At 55.4% G+C, this 20,048-nt stretch overlaps 5 protein-coding genes across 5 annotated transcripts; 4 read left to right on the top strand and 1 right to left on the bottom strand.

The window, feature by feature from the left end:
- Window positions 1-1,054: 1,054 nt before the first annotated feature.
- Window positions 1,055-2,632, top strand: COL26b_002056 (uncharacterized protein; the record flags this gene model as incomplete). The annotated part of the gene is made up of 1 exon (XM_053174988.1): window positions 1,055-2,632. The coding sequence occupies one exon, from the start codon at window positions 1,055-1,057 to the stop codon at window positions 2,630-2,632; it is 1,578 nt and encodes a 525-aa protein (XP_053040932.1).
- Window positions 2,633-2,885: 253 nt separating this feature from the next.
- On the bottom strand, window positions 2,886-5,134 carry COL26b_002057 (uncharacterized protein; the record flags this gene model as incomplete). The annotated part of the gene is made up of 4 exons (XM_053174989.1): window positions 2,886-3,857; window positions 3,924-4,216; window positions 4,273-4,621; window positions 5,099-5,134. The coding sequence occupies 4 exons, from the start codon at window positions 5,132-5,134 to the stop codon at window positions 2,886-2,888; spliced, it is 1,650 nt and encodes a 549-aa protein (XP_053040933.1).
- Window positions 5,135-6,035: 901 nt separating this feature from the next.
- On the top strand, window positions 6,036-10,830 carry COL26b_002058 (uncharacterized protein; the record flags this gene model as incomplete). The annotated part of the gene is made up of 7 exons (XM_053174990.1): window positions 6,036-7,136; window positions 7,188-8,692; window positions 8,749-8,773; window positions 8,826-9,770; window positions 9,823-10,056; window positions 10,109-10,338; window positions 10,404-10,830. 7 exons carry the CDS (start codon window positions 6,036-6,038, stop codon window positions 10,828-10,830), a joined length of 4,467 nt encoding a protein of 1,488 aa, XP_053040934.1.
- Window positions 10,831-12,051: 1,221 nt separating this feature from the next.
- On the top strand, window positions 12,052-13,225 carry COL26b_002059 (uncharacterized protein; the record flags this gene model as incomplete). The annotated part of the gene is made up of 4 exons (XM_053174991.1): window positions 12,052-12,121; window positions 12,175-12,266; window positions 12,334-12,769; window positions 12,834-13,225. 4 exons carry the CDS (start codon window positions 12,052-12,054, stop codon window positions 13,223-13,225), a joined length of 990 nt encoding a protein of 329 aa, XP_053040935.1.
- A 1,351-nt stretch (window positions 13,226-14,576) lies between these two features.
- On the top strand, window positions 14,577-17,340 carry COL26b_002060 (uncharacterized protein; the record flags this gene model as incomplete). The annotated part of the gene is made up of 5 exons (XM_053174992.1): window positions 14,577-15,474; window positions 15,528-15,651; window positions 15,706-16,072; window positions 16,132-16,512; window positions 16,564-17,340. 5 exons carry the CDS (start codon window positions 14,577-14,579, stop codon window positions 17,338-17,340), a joined length of 2,547 nt encoding a protein of 848 aa, XP_053040936.1.
- Between the last annotated feature and the right edge of the window lie 2,708 nt (window positions 17,341-20,048).

Here is a 20,048-nt window from a genome sequence, read left to right on the forward strand (position 1 = left end):
AACAGGTTTGGCAAATTACCGTTACAATATGCTCGATATAAAAATGACCCGGAACACATTCGACTGCTTAAGATAGAGCACGACGAAATCATGCGCAGGCTCGAAGCTGCCGTCAGCGAGCATGACCAGCACTTGGCGATGGAGACTAAGCCAGCATTCACATCTAGAGCGCAAGAAGCACTGGCACACTTGATTGGATGGTGGAAAAAGCTTCCGATGCACGCTTTGAGGTGTTTTGCAGCATCAGTCAAGGCATATACAAGGGTAATATTCCCTAGGCGAACTTGGAGTGCATCGAAATTGTGAAGGCGATGACTGGCTCCAAGGGGAGTTGATGGATGTTAGTTCTTCAAGTCATTAGTATGCTCAAATGCTGCAGCTTCTAAGTTCCTTTTTTTTTTTAAAAAAAAAAAAAAAAACCCCGGATTGTGCCGGCACTATCATGCATTTTGAGATTCCAGGCCCAGTCCTAGACATAGACCAAAGACCAGTGTCTCACACAACGAGTCTCAGATAACGAGCGTCTGAATTTCTGAAGATCATCTCTTGATCATTCAACTTGGGTCTTGAAGCTTGGGCCACCTACCCCACAAACCATGTGGTTCACTGCATGCTGTGCCACATTGGCGCATCGGCAACAAAGCTCTGTTGTTGACAGCAACATATGGTACCTATCCAATGACGGATATCAAGACTTACAATACGTGCTTGATGTCCTGTTGCGTACTACCGAACATGACTCGAGCTACCCGCACTCCATCTGGCACTACCGTTGCTAAGGCCGTATTTCCAAGCCGCTATCTCTAATTGGTATCGCCTGTACATGAGTGGGGGTCTAGACTGATAACAAAGAGCTACTATGATGCGGGGGCCTCCGCTGTCACAGCACAAAGACCTGCCGGCAGTCAAAAACCCCGTTGCTGAAGAATTTTGTTTCCACATTCCCACATGAAGATCTTCGCTCGTATGAGCCAGGCAGGACCCGGGGAATGAGACATGTCCCACGCAGCATCCCAACCATCGCCAGTCATCATCGTGTAGAGCCCGCTCAAAGATGTCTGCCTCCCTGGGTGGCGTCGTGAACCCGTACCTAGCAGCCGGGGCCGCGATCCTCTTCGCCCTCATCCTCACCGCCCTGAAGCCAAGGAAACAGCAACAACTCCCACCGGGAACGGCCCTCCCGCCGGGCCCGCAGCCGAAGCCCCTCATCGGTAATCTCCTGTCCATCCCCCCGGTACACTCGTGGCTTGCCTTCCACGAACTCATCAAGGAGCACGGCCCCATCGTCCGACTCTCCATCCCGGGCCAGGAGCACGTCCTACTCGGCACCGAGACCGCCGCCAACGACCTCCTCCGCCAGCGCGGGAACATCTACAGCGACCGCCACTATGCGCCGGCGTCATCGCACCTCCTCACGGACGACCACATGCTGCTGCTGCTCCCGTACGACGAGCAGTGGCGCAAGTACCGGCGGTTCCTGCACCAGGTGACAATGTCCCCGGTCGCCCCGCTCTACGAGACGGAGCAGAAGATTGAGGGCATCCGCCTGCTGCGCGACTTGCTCCGCGACCCCAGCGACTACGAGGCACTCTTTGAGCGATTCAGCGTCGGCCTGGGCCTACGCATCATCTACGGCCTGCGGCTGGAGAGCGGACATGACCGGGACGCCAGGATGATTCTCGACATCGTCCACGAGCTCGAGCGCGTCGGGTCGCCTGGAGCGTACTTGGTCGACCTGTTCCCGTCGCTCATGTACGTGCCTGAGTGGCTCGCGCCCTGGAAAAAGTACCTCCGCGCACGACGCCGGCGCGATGAGGATTTCTTCCACGAGCTCATCGACCGCAGCAAGTCGCCGTCGTGGGCGCGAAACTGGCTCGAGACGAAAGAGCAGTGGGGCCTCACGCGGCGCGAAGCGAACTGGATGCTTGGGTCCGTGTTCCAGGCCGCAGCCACAACCTCTGGGTCGGCGCTCGCGTCATTTGTGTTGTGCATGGTGCGGAACCCTGGATGGTTTGAGAAGCTTCAAAAGGAGGTTGACTCAGTCGTCGGGCCCGACAGATTACCCACCTTCACCGATATTGCGGCGCTGCCTCTCGTGAGAGCGTGCGTCAAGGAGACGATTCGTGTCTACCCCATCACCGCCGGAGGATTCCCCCATCGTTTGACGGAAGACGATACTTATAACGGCTATTTCCTCAAGAAGGGAACTGTGGTGCATGCTGTGCAGTGGGCTATCCAGCGAGACCCGGAGCAGTATCCCGACCCTGAAGTCTTCAACCCCGATCGCTGGTTGGATCCGTCGTTCCCGACGTACAAGGAGCCTCTGACGCAGTACCCCAACCTGCAGAACTACTCGGCGTTCGGCCACGGCCGAAGAATCTGCCAGGGTATCAACATTGCCGAGAGGAGTCTCAACCTTAAGATTGCGATGCTGGCTTGGGGTTGCAACGTCAACAGAGCCAAGAATTCTGCCGGAGAGGAGATGATACCCCCCGTTTACAATTTTGTGGAGGGTTTTAACGTCCAGCCAAAGCACTTTGATTTTGATCTGAAACCGAGAAGCCCTGAGAGAACGGAGCTGATAGAGAAAGCGTATGAGCAGTCACTGAAGGACGATCCCCTCCTACAGTAGCTTAATCCGGTGGGCAGTAATAATAAGAGTAATGATTATTCAATGAATTCGAATATCACAGCCATCTCTATTTTCAAATCACGTACAGCCCCCCGAAAAGTTCCAGCAAGATCATGATACCCGATTTCACCGCCCATGACAGACCAGAAGAGCTTCAGTCCATTTTCCGTGATGACCATGGTTGTACAAACCCCCATGAAATGACAGGCTGAACGACAAGCAGAAAAAAACACGAGAACAAACAGCAACAGTCTCATGTTCCCAAGCCCAGCATCGGTGTGGTAATACTCGTCCCCGGCTCATTAAGCCTCCTCTTTACTTCCATCCCCAAGCTCTGGATCGCCCTTATCAACGGCACAAAGTCCTTCTCCCCTCTTGACGCAACCGTCATCACATCACACAACTGCTCAAGCAACCCGACATCGTCCATATGCGCGCGAACATCGGCCGAATGCAAAACGCTGTTCATCAGACACGCGTACGCGACGTAAAGGCGATACATGCCAAACAGAACACACATCGTCTCCGGGAACGGGTTCTTGACCAGCACCATGTGGACGACGCTCAGCAGGCGGCGCGACGCGTCGACAGCGAGCGGCGAGTCGGGCACGTCGGCGTCGGACATAACCGGCCGCGGCGAGTTAGAGCGCAGCACGGAGAGCTTGCGCAGCATGAAGATGACGTACGTGTACCCGGACATGGCGATGTCGCTCATCATCCAGGCCTCTGACTTGTTCTCGCTGGACATGGTCTTGGTCACCCACTCCTCGACGCCCCACTCCGCGAAGAGCTGGCCGATCTCGCGGCAGAGGTCCTCGGTCTTGGGCCGCATCTCCTCCTCGGTGCAGTTGCTGTTTTCGAGCTCCTGAAAGAACCGCGAGAGGATGAAGGTCTGGCGCGACCCAACGAGGAAAGCGATGGTTGGCACGGCGTTGATGTCTGGTTGTGCGTCTGCTGATAGCCAGGGCAGGTTGACCTTCCAGGAGTTGATGCTGGCGGTAATTGACGGTGGCTTGTTGAACAGTAGGCGGAAGAAGAAATCGATCTGAATCATTTCCCAGAAACCCTTCCGGTCGGCATCGAGTTTGGCCTGGTCTAGCAGAACGCTGGTGCCTTCTGTGTGGGCGTCGAGGTTGTGAATGTTCAACTTCTGGGCGTAGTCGGTGGCGTAGGTGTACATCCGCCAGCTTAGCTCTTCGTCAAAGCATTCGGCAGCTGTGCGACACTGTAAATCACGATTAGTTAACGAAACCATTTCGGTTAGTAAAGTAGTCTTTGGTGCAAGGCTCACCATGAAGATCGCAGCTATGAAGTCCGTCGTTGTCCCTGTTGCTTCCCGTTGCCAGAGAGGCAGGGAACGAAGACAACACAGATACAGCATGCGGACATACTGCAAACCGCTGCCAGCATTGCCCTCAAAGGTTGCACCAAGAGCGCAACCGTGGTAGAGAATACCGTAGTAAACCACGAGAATAGCCGGATCTAGGTGAACATGAGGAAGATCAAGCAAGTCGGGGATCAGCTTGATGAGTTTGAGATTTATCAAACTGACAAACATCTCTGTTTGCATGTGGGTGAAGTAGTCTGGCAACAGAGTGAGTAACAGTTAATGAAATGACGGGGAATGAGTTCCAACATACTCTCGATCCATTGTTTACACAATTCTGGTGGAATAGTGACATTCTCAGTGATGGTTGCGGTAGCGATAGTCTGTAACCTCAGTCGTTGAACCTGATCAACGGCGTCTTTCAGGATGGCCGCCGTGTCAATCTCAGGAGTGGCGCTCGGGGTGGCAAAAGACGTCCATGGGGACGCCACCACCGCCGCGCTCGAAGGAGCCGGAGAGGAGACGTTGGACGGCGCGCTGTTGGATGTTGACGTGTGCCGCAGCGGGGCGGGAGGATCAGACGCGGGAGCAGGGGGTGCGGCATCTAGAGAGCCAACGGCTTGGCCCCCGTTCGGCAGCGTGGTGCAGTGCTCCTCGACGCGCTGTAACCGTTCCAGGATGGTTGAGAGCGCGTCATCTGTCGTGCTGGGGAGTCGCCAAGAAACCGAGTTTGAGCCAACGATCTCTCGTAAATCTGGCCATCGGAGAGACGGCACGGAGGAAAGTGGAGGGGCGGAGACTTACGAGAGGCGGTCCGTCAGGGTCTTGGTCACTTTCCTCTTGACCCGTTGAGGATAGACGCAGTCGATGTCGTGTGTTTTACATCTATCGCATGTCGGCATCACCCGACTACACCGGACCTGATGATGTCGAAGACAACCCGTCAGTTGATGATGCTCGTGAACGGCGCTGTCGCCGGGAGGAATGCAGAACTGACCTTTCTGTGTTTGCATCTTTTGCACTACACACAGCGAGATGAGACACAACTGTCAGCCATGAGAGCCACCAAAGCAGATACCCATTGCCCCTGAGAAGAACCAGAGAGCGGACAATGGGCCATGGGAATCTCCGCTACGCACCGAGAGCGGGTTCAAATGTGCTGACTGATCCGCCATGGCTGGCTAGGCTCGCGAGACGTTCGGAGGGCGGAGAAATGGGCCGTGAGGGGCGCGCGGGTGCAAGAGAGGGTAAACAGAGGGGGAGTCGGAAGACAAATAACCATGTACAGGCCCGCGACTAGCCCACCCGAGCCGATCTGACGCATCATGGACGTGGAATCTCCGGGACAGACATGGTTTTGTCTGCCAAAGTCAAAATGGTTACCGCTTGCTGGCTTGGCAAGGGGGGCCTGCTTAGCACGGATCCGCGCGAGCTCGAGGAACGGGGGCCGCGGGCAGCTCGACCAGGGTTCCCGAGAAATCCGGCAGCCCACCGGAATCGTGAAAACTGATCTTCCGGGCTGTCAAAAGCTGGGGAAAAGCGGTCAGAACAGCTGCGACCGGCTGGTCATGCTTGAAATTTGTTAATGCACATTAAGGGGGAGACGGCAAGTTCCTGGGCCAAGCCACACTGGTAAGTCATAGACGTGGCTAGCGCTGGGTTCCAGATCAAAATGAGTCTTTCGAGAGGCTTGGCTGAGTCCGAAATGATGTTTCATAGGGCTGAAAAAGTCCCCTAAAGGCGGACCTTCGGACTCTCCACAACCGAATATCCGATTGTCCAGAACCAACAACACGGGCTGACGAAAGCAAACAATGATGATGATGATGGAGATAAGATCCTTCAGATCGTGCATGCTACCATGTTTATTATTTATGAATCTCGTCCCGAAGATGGGATGTCATTTTCTATTCCATTCCACTTTCAGTCAACTCGGTTTCAACTGATGATCGTACCTCACTACTACATCGGGCTTGTTATTTACTACTCTGTCACTTTAATTCTCAAGACTCTGTCAATCATACTCAGACTTTTCACATCCGTGCCGTCTGGTCTGAGAGACCTCTCGAGCCAACAATGCGGTCTGACAGCGACACGGAGACCGACAGCGCCGTTCTGCCTCCCCCGACAACCGCGAACGAGAAGCAGCACAAGCCTTCAACGTCGGATTCGGTGTCCAACTCGGCCACGACCGTGGCTGAGAAGGAATGGGTCAAGCACGAGGATGCCGCTGAGCAGGAAGAGCGGATGAACAACGAGGTCTTGCAACTCGCCCGCCGATTCACCACCCAGTCCCATGGCGCCCCGGGTGCTTTGTTCCCCGTTCCCGCCGAGGGCCCCTTGAATCCTGCCAGCCCCAATTTCAACGCGAGAAAGTGGGCAAAGGCGTTCTACGACATCCGCACCGACACCTCTGAGGGCAACCCGCCCAAGACGACCGGCATTGCGTTCAAGGACCTCAACGTCTTCGGCTTCGGTACTTCCACGGACTATCAGAAGAGCGTCGGCAATGTCTTCCTCGAAGCTGCGACGATGGTCAAGAAGCTCGCTGGAGCCAAGGAGCAACGCATCGATATTCTCCACGATCTCGAGGGCGTCGTTCACAGTGGTGAGATGTTGGCCGTCCTTGGCCCCCCTGGATCGGGCTGTTCGACTCTCCTGCGAACCATTGCAGGAGACACTCACGGGTTCCACATCAGCGACGGCGCAACCATCAACTACCAGGGAATTCATCCCAAGGAGATGCGCACGGCGTTCAGGGGCGAGGCGATTTACACGGCCGAAGTTGACCACCACTTCCCGCACCTGACCGTTGGCGACACGCTGTACTTCGCCGCTCGTGCCCGGTGCCCGAAGAACATCCCGGAAGGCGTCTCGAGGCGGGAGTATGCTGAGCATCTTCGTGATGTGACGATGGCCATGTTTGGCATTTCGCATACGAAGAATACTCGTGTTGGTGATGACTTCGTTCGTGGAGTATCCGGCGGTGAGCGCAAGCGTGTCACGATTGCCGAGGCAGCGCTATCTTACTCGCCTCTGCAGTGCTGGGACAACAGTACTCGCGGTCTCGACAGTGCTAACGCCCTTGAGTTTTGTCGCACTTTGAGACTCCAAGCCGATGTCATGGGCTGCACTTCCTGCGTTGCTATTTACCAAGCTTCCCAGGACGCTTACGATGTAAGTCTAACTTCTCTTACCATCCAATCATCATGAACTAACATGTTCCAGGTCTTTGACAAGGTTGTCGTCTTGTACGAAGGCCGTCAGATCTTCTTCGGCAAGACCACCGAAGCAAAGGCTTACTTCGAAGGCCTCGGCTTTGTCTGCCCAGAACAGCAAACCACCGCCGACTTCCTCACGTCCATGACCAGCCACCAAGAGCGCGTCATCCGCCCCGGCTGGGAGGGCAAGACACCCCGCAGCCCCGACGAGTTCGCTCAGGCCTGGAAGGCCAGCCAGCACCGCACCCGCCTCCTCGCGGAAGTCGACGACTACCTCCAGCGCCACCCCTTTGGAGGCGAGCACTTCCAAAAGTTCCTCGAGGCTCGCCGCATGGATCAGTCCAAGTCTCAGCGCGCCAAGTCTCCCTTCACGCTCTCGTACACGGAGCAGATGAACCTGACCCTGTGGCGAAGCTGGGTGATGCTGAAAGGCGACCCGAGTATTACGCTCACCATGCTCATCACGAACATCTTCGAGGCCCTGATCATCAGCAGTCTGTTCTACAACCTACCCACCGACACATCCAGCTTCTTCCGCCGCGCCATCCTGTTGTTCTTCACGGTCATCATTAACGCCTTCGGAAGCATCCTGGAGATCATGACATTGTACGCCAAACGGAAAATCGTCGAAAAACATTCCCGCTACGCCCTGTACCATCCCTCGGCTGAGGCCCTGTCTGCGATGATCGTGGATCTCCCGTACAAGATCTTTAACGCTATCCTGATGAATACAATCCTGTACTTCATGGGCAATCTCCGCAGAGAACCCGGCGCCTTCTTCTTCTTCCTCCTCATCTCGTTCACTATGACGCTCTCGATGTCGATGATGTTCCGCCTCATTGGTTCCGTCACCAAGTCCGTCGCCCAGGCTCTCGCCCCAGCGTCCATCATCCTCCTCCTGATCGCCCTGTATACCGGCTTCGCCATCCCTCCGCAGTACATGCAGGACTGGCTGGGCTGGGTCCGCTGGATCAACCCCGTCTTCTATGGCCTCGAGAGCGTCATGCTCAACGAGTTCGTCGGGCGCAACTTCCCCTGTTCTACCTTCGTGCCGATGGGCCCTGGATACGGCTCGGTCGCGGCCAACGAGAAGGTCTGCTCTTCAGCTGGATCCGTTCCCGGCCAGGACTTCGTTAGCGGCACGACCTACCTCTTGACGTCCTACGGCTTCAAGAACTCGCACAGGTGGAGGAACTTTGGTGTCTTGATCGCTTACACCATTCTCTTCATGGGTCTCCACCTCATCGCCACGGAGTACGTCGCTTCTGAGCGCTCCAAGGGCGAGGTTCTGGTATTCAGCCGTGCGGCGATGAGCAAGCGCCGCAAGTCTGGCGCTGTCGATGTTGAGAGCGGTGCAACTGTCCGAGCTCAGCAGACTGACAAGGAGGACTCTGAGGGCGTTGCTGGAATGGAGAAGCAGACTTCTGTCTTCCACTGGAAAGATGTGTGCTACGACATCAAGATCAAGGGTGAGCCTCGCCGGATTCTGGACCATGTCGATGGCTGGGTGAAGTAAGTCATGCTCCTCACAACCCGTTGTTGCAGCTCCACTGACACATTCATTACAGACCAGGAACTCTGACGGCTTTGATGGTAAGTCTTTTCAATCACACACATAACTTGCCCTTGATAACCAACTATCCAGGGTGTCTCCGGCGCCGGCAAAACAACTCTCCTCGATGTTCTCGCAACCCGCGTCACAATGGGCGTCATCACCGGCGAAATGCTCGTAAACGGCCAACCCCGCGACTCCTCCTTCCAACGCAAAACCGGCTACGTGACCCAGCAAGACCTCCACCTGCACACCTCCACCGTCCGCGAGGCCCTCAACTTCTCCGCCCTCCTGCGCCAGCCCGCCACCTACTCCCGCGCCGAAAAGCTCGCCTACGTCGACACCGTGATTGCCCTCCTCGGTATGGAAGAGTACTCGGACGCCGTTATTGGCGAGCCCGGCGAGGGCCTTAACGTTGAGCAGAGGAAGCGCCTCACTATCGGCGTCGAGCTCGCAGCACGCCCCCAGCTCCTGCTGTTCCTCGACGAGCCGACCTCGGGCCTCGACAGCCAGACCTCGTGGTCCATCTGCAACCTCATGGAGAAGCTGACTAAGAGCGGCCAGGCGATCCTCTGTACAATCCACCAGCCCTCGGCGATGCTGTTCCAGCGGTTTGATAGGCTGTTGCTGCTTGCGCGCGGAGGACGCACCGTGTACTTTGGTGAGATTGGAAAGAATTCGCAGACTTTGGTTGATTATTTCGTCCGGAACGGCGGGCCTGAGTGTCCTCCTGGAGCGAATCCCGCGGAGTATATGCTGGAAGTCATCGGTGCGGCGCCAGGCGCTCATACCGATATCGACTGGCCCGCTGTCTGGCGCCAGACTCCCGAGTATCAGACTGTTCAGGATGAGTTGACTCGTTTGAGCTCAGGTGCTCAGGCCCAGGTCCAGGCACCGCAGACCGAAGACGTATCTAGCTACAAGGAATTTGCTGCCGGTTTTGGAACCCAGTTCTTCGAGGTCACCAAGCGTGTCTTCCAACAGTACTGGCGTAGTCCGTCGTACATCTACTCCAAGGGCATCTTGTCCTTTGGTGCTGTGAGTTAACCCTCCTCAACCTGCAGGAGACTACATTCTGACTGATTTACAGGCTCTCTTCATCGGTCTCTCATTCTTGAACGCAGAAAACACCCAGCGCGGCTTGCAAAACCAGATGTTTGGCGTCTTCATCTTCCTCACTGTCTTCAGCCAGGTCGTCGAGCAGATCATGCCCGTCTTCGTCTCCCAGCGCACCATGTACGAAGCCCGCGAGCGGCCATCCAAGGCGTATTCGTGGAAGGCGTTCTTGATTGCCAACATCCTCGTCGAGATGGCCTGGAATTCGGTAAGATCATCAAGATCCGACTTTGTGTGACCAGAGACTAATGAAATGACAGCTTGCCTCCGTCTTCTGCTTCGTCTGCTGGTACTTCCCCATCGGCCTGTACCGCAACGCCTACCACACCGACGCCACCGACTCCCGCGGTATCACCATGTTCCTCCTAGTCTGGATCTTCTTCGTCTTCACGGGCTCCTTCGCGCACATGATGATCGCGGGTCTGCCCAACGCGGAAGTCGCCAGTGGCATCGTCAACCTGTTTGCCATCATGATGTTTGCCTTCTGCGGGTACGTCTTCTCCCCCTGATTACCTCCTTCCTCCAATGAAAATCCCCCAACTAACACCTACCCAGTATCCTCGCCGGCCCCAACGACCTCCCAGGCTTCTGGATCTTCATGTACCGCGTCAACCCCTTCACCTACGTCGTCGAGGGCTTCCTCGGCACCTCCCTCGCCAACGCGCCCGTCCACTGCGCCGCGAACGAGTTCGTCAAGTTCAGCGCCCCGAGCGCGCAGACCTGCGGCGAGTACATGGCCGGCTACATCGCGTCGGCGGGCGGGTACCTCGAGAACCCGGACGCGGGCAACGCCACGGAGTGCAGCTACTGCGCGATGGACAACACGAACGCGTTCCTCAAGGGCATCAACGTCGATTTCGCGAACCGGTGGAGGAACTTTGGGCTGATGTGGGCTTACTGCATCTTCAACATCGCGGCAGCGGCGCTGCTTTACTGGCTGCTTCGGATGCCGAAGAAGAGTACCAAGGTCAAGAAGGAGTAGTAGAAGAAGAGAAGATTGGTGTGCAGTTTGGAGGTATGGGGGTTTGGGGGCGGTATTGGGTTGAGATGTGAGAAGATTGGGTGGCAGCTTTGCATGCTATACTGCATCATCATAGACGTATCATCGCAAGGACTTTATAGAGTAATTTTGTAATTCATCATTGTAAACTTTCTTTCTCACCCACTATTATTTCATGTTTTCTGGCGTCTTCACACTTGATTCGAACCCCCCAACCATGAGTCTCAAGCGTATGTGACTCTTGCAAATGGGATAGCTCCCTGTCCGGGATGCTTCACAGAGGCGCTTGACAATGGCTATCTAGAACCCGAAGGGGCGGAGCGGAGGTGTCTTAACTGCGAAGACGACAAAATAAGGTGCTGAATCAACAGAGTATGCAACATATTCCTCACCTCCAATCACGGCCTACATGGGGCTGTAGGGCTGCCGCGACTCTTCATGCGATTGGTCCTTGAAACGGCAGGATTCATCGAGATGCGTTTGAAGTGCAGCCACCAGGAATGCGATCCCGTACGGCAAGTCGGGCGCAGCCACAAAATGCGGTCTTTTTTTGGTTGGAAGAACCCATGTCGAGTGCAGCGGTGCAATGCCTCAATCAATGTCCGGCGTTGGACCGTCCAAATGGACAAACTGAATTCACTAGGCAGACGCGTTGAACCGTGGGACTTGCATTTGGGCTTTTGGTAGACGGCACCCACTCAATTTGGACCTTTGGTAGACGCTTATGAGTACGGCGTCGTCATTCAGAACCTTGGCCATGCTAAATCCGATAGAACCGCCCCGTAAGGAATGGGGTCTATGTCCTGCACCGCCAGCTGCAGCCTGTGAGTGAGTGAGTGAGACGGACCGGATCTTATTATGAGCTCCGTTAACCCCACCGAGGCCCGCCCGAAACCGACAGAAGTCGCTGCGGCGGCGCCCGACCCCGGCCCGCGCATTAGGAGATAATTGGCCGGACTTAATTTCTGGGTACACTTACAGCTGTAGGCATACTATCAATGACTGGTGATGGCAGTGATGGCAGAAATGGCTAACATTGAAAGGAAGAATATATATACGCAGCTGAAAACCTGAGAATGGTTTTGAGTTTGAAGAACATCATCAATCCAGCATTCACTCAGCAGACTACACAGCACTACAAACACTACAGACACTACAACCTCCACTACACACACTTACATCTCAATCTCAATCATCGTCAACATGAGCTCCACCACAGCACCCAAGACCCTCGTCGGAAAGGCCATTGGACCTACGGGCTACGGACTAATGGGTAAGCACATATGATACGAGGCAGATCATGTTTTTGCTAATAAAGCTGCACAGGATTGACTCGCCCTTGGGACCAGATTGACTTCTCCGAATCGGTCAAGTTGATGAAGACTGCCCTCGACCAAGGCGCCAACTTTTGGAATGGGGTAAGCCTGCGATCTCCCTCTCTCCCATTCACAATACCATCTTTCGGATGTACTAACCAAACAACAGGGCATCCACTACGGTACTCCCGATAGAAACTCCCTGCACCTGCTCAAGCACTACTTCGAGCAATACCCAGAGGACGCCAACAAGGTCGTCCTGAGCATCAAGGGCGCCTACGACGCCAAGACCCACATCCCGGACGGCACCCCGGAGGGCATCCGTGCCTCCGTCGAGGAGGCCGTCCGGGTCCTCGGCGGCGTCAAGAAGATTGACATCTTCGAGTGCGCGCGCGTCGACCCCAACGTCCCCATTGAGACCTCCGTCCAGGCTCTCGCGGAGCTCATCAAGGAAGGAAAGATCGGCGGCATCGGCCTCAGCGAAGTCAGTGCCGCGACCATCCGCCGTGCGCACGCCGTCCACCCCATCGACTCGGTCGAGATCGAGCTCAGCATCTTCACGCCCGATGCCGTGACCAACGGTGTCGCGGAGGCATGCCACGAGCGTAAGTTCTCACAATGCCCAGCCCGTCATCATGCTTTATCAATTACTAACTCACCCATTCACAGTCAGCATCGCCCTCGTCGCCTACAGCCCCGTCAGCCGCGGCCTGCTCACCGGCGAGTTCCGCAAGCCCGAGGACCTCCCCGCCAACGACATGCGCCACATGCTGCCGCGCTTCAAGGCGGACGTCTTCACGCAGAACTTCAAGCTCGTCGAGGCCGTCGAGAAGATTGCGCAGCGCAAGGGCGCGAACGTCGCGCAGGTGGCCATCGCATGGGTGCGCCGGCAGGGCGCCATCCCGATCCCGGGCTCGACCAAGGCGGAGCGCGTGGTGCAGAACTGCGAGGACGTGCAGCTGAGCGACGACGATTTGAAGGAGATCTGGGCGCTGATTGAGAGCTTGCCGGTCGCGGGGCAGCGGTATGGTGGCAAGTTTGAGCAGTACCTTAACCAGTGAGGAGGGGTTGGTCCCTTGGTGCGAGTTTTTCTACTTAGTATCGTGTATCTAGACGCCTCTCAAGCAGCAAGAATGTTGCTGTAATGTAATAATGATGCTCCATACTATGGGTTGACGTTCCTTTTGTTGTGGATGAATGCCTACTCTACCTCTCTCATGACCTGTTTCAGTGTTCCCATGGTATGGGGACGATGACGGGGAACCTCAGTCGTCGTTCATCTCAACCCAGCGGGTACGGTACACGAAAAGCCACGACGCTGCAAATCATTGAATGAGTTTGAACGTGTTCAAACAACATGTCAAAATAAGTCATAACACTTTTCGTGGGAAGGTGTTCATGCTTGTGGCCTCATCAGTTGAAATGAACTGTCAGTACTCGACACCCTCTGTCGCAAAGCCTAAAAGATTAAGTCAGTTTTACCGGCCAACTTCTGAGTGCGAAAACTACTTTATTCTGTGGCTGTATGCAACTGAAAAGAGGGTCCTCTTGAGGCTTGTACTTGAATCAGATGAACGGGCAGCAAGTTCAATTGATGTTATTTACCACCGTAATTATATCCAAACTCATCTAACCTTAACAACTACGGCGCATCAGAGCAGCCCGAGCGCTGCCTTCCAGAAAACTCGGCACAAGATTCCCCAAAGCGCAGCTCGTCAATCCTGTCACATTCAAGGGGCCGCAGATCGGCCGCCCAGTCTCCACGCTCACGAGCCCCTGGGCAATTTCACCTCTTGGCATCCACTTGAAATGATGTGCGCAGTCGCTGCAGCATCCGTACTTCGTACCTGAGTCGAGCTGCCTCATCAAGCCTAAACACCTTCCTCATCCCCGCCAAGCCCTCATGCAAGGTTCCCGCAGCCTCTGCCTTCACAACGGCCACTTTCTGGTCACTTAAGCGCCATGTTCGGTCCGGGATGCAACCCAGATCCCATTGCGGGGGCCGCCCTGATCCCTACTCGTGGAAAATGGCCAACCGCTGGGCGCTGGATTTATCCCCCGGCTCGTCCAGGAACCGTCTAGCGCCATCGCCTCATTCTTAGCGGCCGCCCACCTCCCCCATCTATTTGCCTTTCAATCTGGGAATGAGGTGCACCACATTTCGAAAAGCATGCAGAAATAGGAGCAGCTTGTTTGCGGTGGGAAAAGGCAGCTAATGAACAGGTGGGTTCGGCGCAAACATGGTGCGAAAATGTCCGGTAATAGACCGTAGATGGTCGCCTACATATTGGCGTTCCCCCGCGCGCCGAGCGTTCGCGGCGTCGCAGTCTCGGAATCTCTGCCGTTCATCGCATTCCATTCGTTTCATCCCGTCTGTCTTTTCCTATCATCATTGAGTATTAAACAAGCACCATGAAGGGCTTCTTCAAGGCCCTGGTGGCCACCGCGCTCGCGACCGCCTCCGCGGCCCAAAATGCATCCGCCCCGGCCCCGACCACGCTAGTCACCTCCCGCATCCCCGAAGCCTCCGCCGCTCCGGCCTCCGGCCTGCCCGCCGTCGCCCCCATCCGCCTGCGGCTCAACCCGGCCAACGTCCGCAACCTCGTCGACTCGGACTACATCACCTGGACCATTCCCGGCGCGTCCACCGCCAACATCACCGTCGCCAACATAACCGACGCCGACGTCTCCCTCACCCTCGCCGCCGGCACCGCCGAGCTGTCCGGCAACTACTACAAGTACCAGTACACGCGCTTCCTCTCCTCGCTCGGCGAGCGCGTCGTCAACGAGGGCATCAGCACCTCGACCAAGGACGGCACGGCGCTCACTCTCTCCATCAAGGGCCTGCCCGCGGGCAAGCACAGCCTCCTGACGTGGCACAACGCCTGGGATGCCCTCAACGCGACTGCGACGCTCGACATCGCTGTCGACGGCAAGAGCGTCGAGTCGGGCTTCAAGCAATCCGCGCGCGTCGACAATATCTGGGAGGCTGCGGCCTCGTATGTCACATTCGATGTCGCGACGGCGGGCCAGGAGGTGAAGGTGGTCTATACGCCCAGCGGCGGTGATGGGCGCGCCTTTCTGAACGGATTTGAGATTGACGCGCCTGCGATGGCGAACCAGATCAGCTTCCCGACGCCGAAGCACCGCGATGAGCGCATCGAGATTGGTACTGAGACGAGCGTAAAGGCTTCGTGGCGCGCGCCTGCGTCGGCGGAGGGTGTCAAGTATAATGTCTTCCTTGGCACTTCTGCGACTAACCTGACGAGCGTTGCTGAGGGTGTTACTGAGACGAGCGCTTCTCTCCCTGGTATGTATTTCTTGGCTCTTACAGATGGTGGAATTGGACTAAGTGGTTGAAAGGCTTGAACACTTTTGACACCTTCTACTGGCGCGTCGACGTCGTCGCAGGGGACGCAACTTACACCGGCCGCGTCTTCATGTTCCGCGTGGCCCAGCTGGCTTTCCCTGGTGCTGAGGGTTATGGGTAAGTCGCCTCTCTCACTCTTAGGACAAAGCATAGATTATTGACAGAAAATAGTCGCTTCGCTCGGGGCGGCCGCGGTGGCAAGGTTGTCAAGGTCACCAGCCTGGCGGACTCGACCGACGAAGGAACCCTCCGCTACGCCCTGACCGTCGCCAAGGGACCTCGCATCGTCGTCTTCGACGTCTCTGGCGTAATCACTACCACGTCCCGCATCTCCGTCAACGACCAGTACGTCACCGTCGCTGGCCAGACGGCCCCCGGTAAGGGCATTGTGGTCCAGGGGTTCCCAGTCGGTCTCACCGGCGCCTCCGACATCGTCTTCCGCCACGTCCGCGTCCGCCCCGGCAAGGTCTCTGGCGAAACTGTCGACGGCATGGGAATGCAGGGCTCTAACCACTGCATCTTTGACCGATGCTCCATGGTATGTCTTTAGCCTACCCAATCATTCTATCAGACTAGCCTGCTAACGAGCATGATTAGGGCTGGACCATTGACGAGGCCTTCAGCTCTCGCTCGGCCTGGAACATCACCTTCCAGCGCAACATGATCTCCGAGCCTCTCAACGTTGCCGGCCACAAGAACTACCCCAACGGCACTGCCCACGGCTACAGCGCTACCATCGGCGGTGACGTCGGCTCCTTCCACCACAACCTGCTCGCCCACGCCGAGGGCCGCAGCTGGAGTATGGGTGGCGGTGTTGATGACAATGCCGCCTTCGCCGGCGAGCTCGACATCCGCAACAATGTCGTCTACAACTACGGCTCCCGCGTCACGGATGGCGGAGCCAAGAAGGTGAACTTTGTCGGAAACTACTACAAGCCCGGTCCATCTTCCACATTGAACTATACCCTCAAGGCCACGGTAAGCTCAATCCCCTCAGTTTCTCCTCATCACAATGCTAACCCCGAATAGTACGAGGATAACATGCCTGGCATGCAGCAGTACCACTGCGCAGGAAACTCCCTATACGGCGTCTTCGACCAAGACTCCGTCCAGTACCCCTCCGGCGACGGCACCTCCATCACCGACAAGATCGCGTGCTGGGCCAAGGTCTCCTTCGACCCGGCCCCCACCTACCAGAAGTTCTTCGCGGAGCCCTTCTTCGAGCCGCACGTCGGCACGCAGTCATCCACCGAGGCCTACAAGCGCGTGCTCTCCGACTCTGGCGTCAGCCAGCCCGTTCGCGACACCCACGACGCCCGCATCATCAACGAGACGCTCACCGGCACAACCACCTACGTCGGCTCCGTTTCCGGCAAGAAGGGCCTCATCGACGATCCCAAGGACGCCGGCGGCCTCGAGGACTTCCCCGAGGTCAAGCGCGCGGCGAGCTGGGACGCTGACGGTGACGGCATCGCGGACTGGTGGGATGGTTCTAGCGGCGGGGATGGATACACGCCGATTGAGGGGTACCTCAACTTCATGGCGGAGCCGCATGCTTATGTTTCTCCCTCCAAGGCCGTCGAGATCGATCTTGCGGCGTTGGCGTTGGGCTTCAAGGAGCCTACGTTTGAGGTCACGGGTGCTGGCAAGGGTGAAGTGAGCGTTCAGGGGACGAAGGCGACGTACACGGCCGGTGCTGAGAAGGGAATCGACTACCTTGATATCAGTGTCAAGGACAGCGAGGGCAGCACGTGGACGAGAAGTTTCGGTGTCGCCATCTTCGACGGCGCTGAAGAGGCACAGTGATTGCATATTCTCGATAGCTTCTTATTTCTTTTCTCTGCACATACATTATGCAGCTAAGTCTACTCTGGGGACTAAGCTAGGACTATCAACAACGTAAATATCCAGGGCTATTCCTGCGCCTATGATGTCTGACTTGTGGATACCGTAATCCCCGAAATTTCCGTGATGTAGTGAGTTTTGTGCAACGTACTATACAGCACGCACGGGATGTGGCCTATGACCACTTATAAAGGTCTAATGAAATCGAACGCGTAGGCCTTGTGCACCATGGGCTGGAAATCCAACATCGCTGTCACGGATGGGAACAATGTCCGACTCTTCGCACTCCAAGCTCATTTCGTGGGCTCCTGAGCCAAAGATGACGCCAAGGAATATGTACATTTCAGCCCAAGCAAGACTAAAGAACATAGTGAGTTAAGCCAGTAGCCACGTGTGTAAGATATGGGGTCCTTACTTCAAGCCTAAACAGTTTCGGGAGCCTCTGACAAACGGAACCAGGTTCCGATTCATCCGTGGATCGTAATCCCCAAGCCAGCGTTCTGGGATGAATTTGCTCGGTTCATGATATACCTCCGGATCCATGTGCATATGGCATATATGCATCCCGACCGGTGTCTGCGAAGCACATCCGTCAGCTAGTTCGTGAAGGAATTGCCAGAGAAATGCGACTTACACTCTTTGGAATAGTCCATTGCCCATACTTGAGATCTACATCTGGCGAGATACGAGTATTCCGCCTCATAAAACGCGCAAGTCTCCATTTCATTTAGCTTTAGACTTGTAATACTCGTCTGGAGCATTGAAGACATACCGTAAGCCTTCTTTGATGCACGCAGTCAAGTAGGGAACCTTCTCCAAGTCCGCCCAGCGGGGGACAGTCTCTGGGTAACACGCCGTGACTTTTTGGAGATCTTGCCGTAGTCGCTTCTCAATATCGGGATTTTCGAGGACAAAGTACGTGATCAGCGTCATAGTACCGGCTGTGGTGATGGTGCCAGCGGCTAACAGGGCAAACGCTTCTCTGTTGAGGCGATCTGTTGCCTTTTCTGTTTCTGGCAAGTCGCTCCTGAGGATATGATGAAATATTGAACTCTTTGTATTCTCGTCGTCTTTGCTTTGGTCGTTCATCTCTCTCTTGATTGTCTCAATTCGTCCTTCGCTGAACTGTCGGGTGAAAACAGTAGTTGAGTATGCTATGGTACCAGTTGATCGATAGCGATGGGAACTTGGAATATTACTTACCAGATGGAAGATTCTGAAGCCTGCGAGCTCAGGGTTCAGTGCTTTCAAAACCCACACAGGAACCAATCTCATGACACTGTAAACGCTGTAAGTGCCGTTCAATAAGAGGTTCCCGCTTTACTCACTTATTAATCCAGGGGAAGTTGCGCACATATGGGACCATTGTCAGTATCCCCATGAGGGAGTTATGCCTACCAGTGTACGGTTATTACCAGACTCTACGTCAAACCTTTGGCAACTCACCATTCGGGGTTGAATCCGAATTCTTCGATCAATTCAGGGCTTTCTCCGCAAGCGAACTGCGCCGCGAGATCACCAGTGACACAGGAAAACGCATGGTCAAGATGGATGACCTGTCCGGTGCCGCTCAACTGTCGCAATTTTGCATCAAGCCTCCTCGCCTCGTGGTGAATCCTTGATTCCATCCGAGTGACACTCTGTTTGGAGAAAAAGCCCTCCACGGCCTTTCTTCGCATGTGATGCAGCTCGTGCTGGCTCGTGGTTGCGATCGCGTCTGTCGAAAGTCGCACAGTCAGCGGAAACCGTCCATTTTCTTATGCGTACATAAGCGGCGAGCAAACAGCTATCTTGAGCTTACCTGACATTCCCAGCCCCGCACGCATTCCCATGATCGTATGTGTTCTTCGCTTTCCTCCCGGAACGTAAAGCTGGCTGTAGAAATCCGCGTCTTGGATAACAAGCTCACGAGGATTGATTCGCACAATGGGACCTTACTGCCGTCAACCTCATCGCTGTCAACGTGGGTGAACTACCCTACCGTATTTTGTATGCATATCCTTCACGACTTCAGGAAATTGTGCATTCCAGAGGTCCCAGAAACCCTCATACCATGATGTCGCAGCCGCAATCTTGGGCCCGGGGAACTTTGCTAGGGGAGAAAGATAAAGTCGATATACGATGAGACTGAGCCGATGCGCGATCACGGCGGCCAGAAGTAAACACACGAAACCGGGGGCGTGTAGAAAATCCTGGGGCGTCCTTGTCCATCTCGATATTGCTGTCAAGGCGCAATTGGTACGTGGCGGATATTGAGATCGAATGATATCCTGCGGCTCCAGGCTTCAAAAATGTACCACAATATAATAGCAAGAATCAATCAAAATTAGAGAATTGTGCTCTGATTGATCACTTCGTGCGATACTGGTGCGTACCTCAACTTTTCTCTGTTTACAGTGATCCTCAGAGAGCCTGATCCAAGAGCAGCTCGATATGTAAGAACATTCACTTGGGCTGGCGAGACCCATGTTCAAGGTGAAGGATAAAGAATTTGTCGAGACCCTCAATCGATGAACTAATTGCCTGATGCAGTGAGCGCTTGCATGTATTTTACGGCTTGGCCTGTACGTATTGATTACCTGTGGAGATATGACAAACAGCGAGTGAGCCATTTGGCCGAGAGCATTCTGCCACGTAAGCCTGACGTTTCCCTCTTCTCGGACTTGTTA

The sequence above is a fragment of the Colletotrichum chrysophilum genome (genome assembly GCF_026319265.1).
Source record: "Colletotrichum chrysophilum strain AFK26 chromosome Unknown scaffold_10, whole genome shotgun sequence".
NCBI lineage: Eukaryota > Fungi > Ascomycota > Sordariomycetes > Glomerellales > Glomerellaceae > Colletotrichum > Colletotrichum chrysophilum.